The 912-nt window shown below is 64.1% G+C and overlaps 1 protein-coding gene across 1 annotated transcript in view; it reads right to left on the reverse strand.

Moving 5' to 3' along the window:
* Positions 1-330: 330 nt before the first annotated feature.
* BCAN (brevican) overlaps positions 331-912 on the reverse strand; it is a 22,085-nt gene continuing 21,503 nt past the window's right edge. Inside the window, 2 exon segments of the mRNA XM_019473164.1 lie at positions 331-522; positions 616-773. Coding sequence (XP_019328709.1) covers positions 331-522; positions 616-773 — 350 coding nt within the window.

Genomic DNA, 912 nt, shown 5'->3' on the forward strand with positions numbered 1-912 from the left:
GGGGGGGGTGTTGAGCGATGTGTACCCACACTCCGAGCGCAGCAGCGGCTTCTGCCTATCCTGGGAAGTGCGAAAGCCCCCCCTGCACCCCGGGACGGGTGCTGAGCTGCAGCACAACTTGGATGTCCCCGTGTCACCCCCCACCAGGGTATCACAGGATGAGGACCCTTGGGCCAGAGGTGGGAAAAAGCAGCTGGAGGTGACGCTGGCACGTCAATGCCATCACCTGCCCGCGGTCCCCGCCTTGATTTCGACTCTGTTGTGACTCCAGGAACAAAACACCCCTTGTGCTACATTTCGGGTCGCTGTCGGTTCCTTTCGAGGGGATCTTTAGTTATTAGGATTTCTTTGTACAGATATAAAACAAACAAGGAGGCAGACACCCAACAGTGAGGTTTCGTGCCACGCCGGGGTCCACGCTGGCGTCCCGGTGCCGTCCCCATCCACGCCGGCTCCAGGGCCCGGGGAGGTTGTGGCTTCTGCCCTGGTGAGCTCCTCAGTCATCAGGGGGCTGAGCCAGGCCTGGGGGGGGACACAAGAAGCCCCAGGTGAAGGGAAAGCCCCAAAGGCAGATGCTGGGGGGAGTGGGGGAGATGGGGGGAGACCCACGCTCACCGGGGCGGCAGGCCCCTCCCGGCACCGGATGATGGGCGAGCGGCGCTGGACAAAGCCGCGGCGGCACTGGGACCGTGCGATGGAGCCGCTCTCGTAGCGCTGCTTTGGTTTACCGAAGGCACGGGCGTTGCTGACGGCGGGGGGCGGCCCGCACTGGACTGCGGAGGGGGCAAGGGGTCATTGCACCCAGCCATGGATGGGCTCCCCCAAACTGGAGCAAACCGCCCCCCGATAGGCCCCAAACAAGCCAAGGGTCCCATGCACAACAACCGATTCCCCACCGCCGGGATACAGGCA

This window comes from Aptenodytes forsteri, unplaced genomic scaffold (assembly GCF_000699145.1).
Source record: "Aptenodytes forsteri isolate BGI_AS27 unplaced genomic scaffold, ASM69914v1 Scaffold230, whole genome shotgun sequence".
Lineage (NCBI taxonomy): Eukaryota > Metazoa > Chordata > Aves > Sphenisciformes > Spheniscidae > Aptenodytes > Aptenodytes forsteri.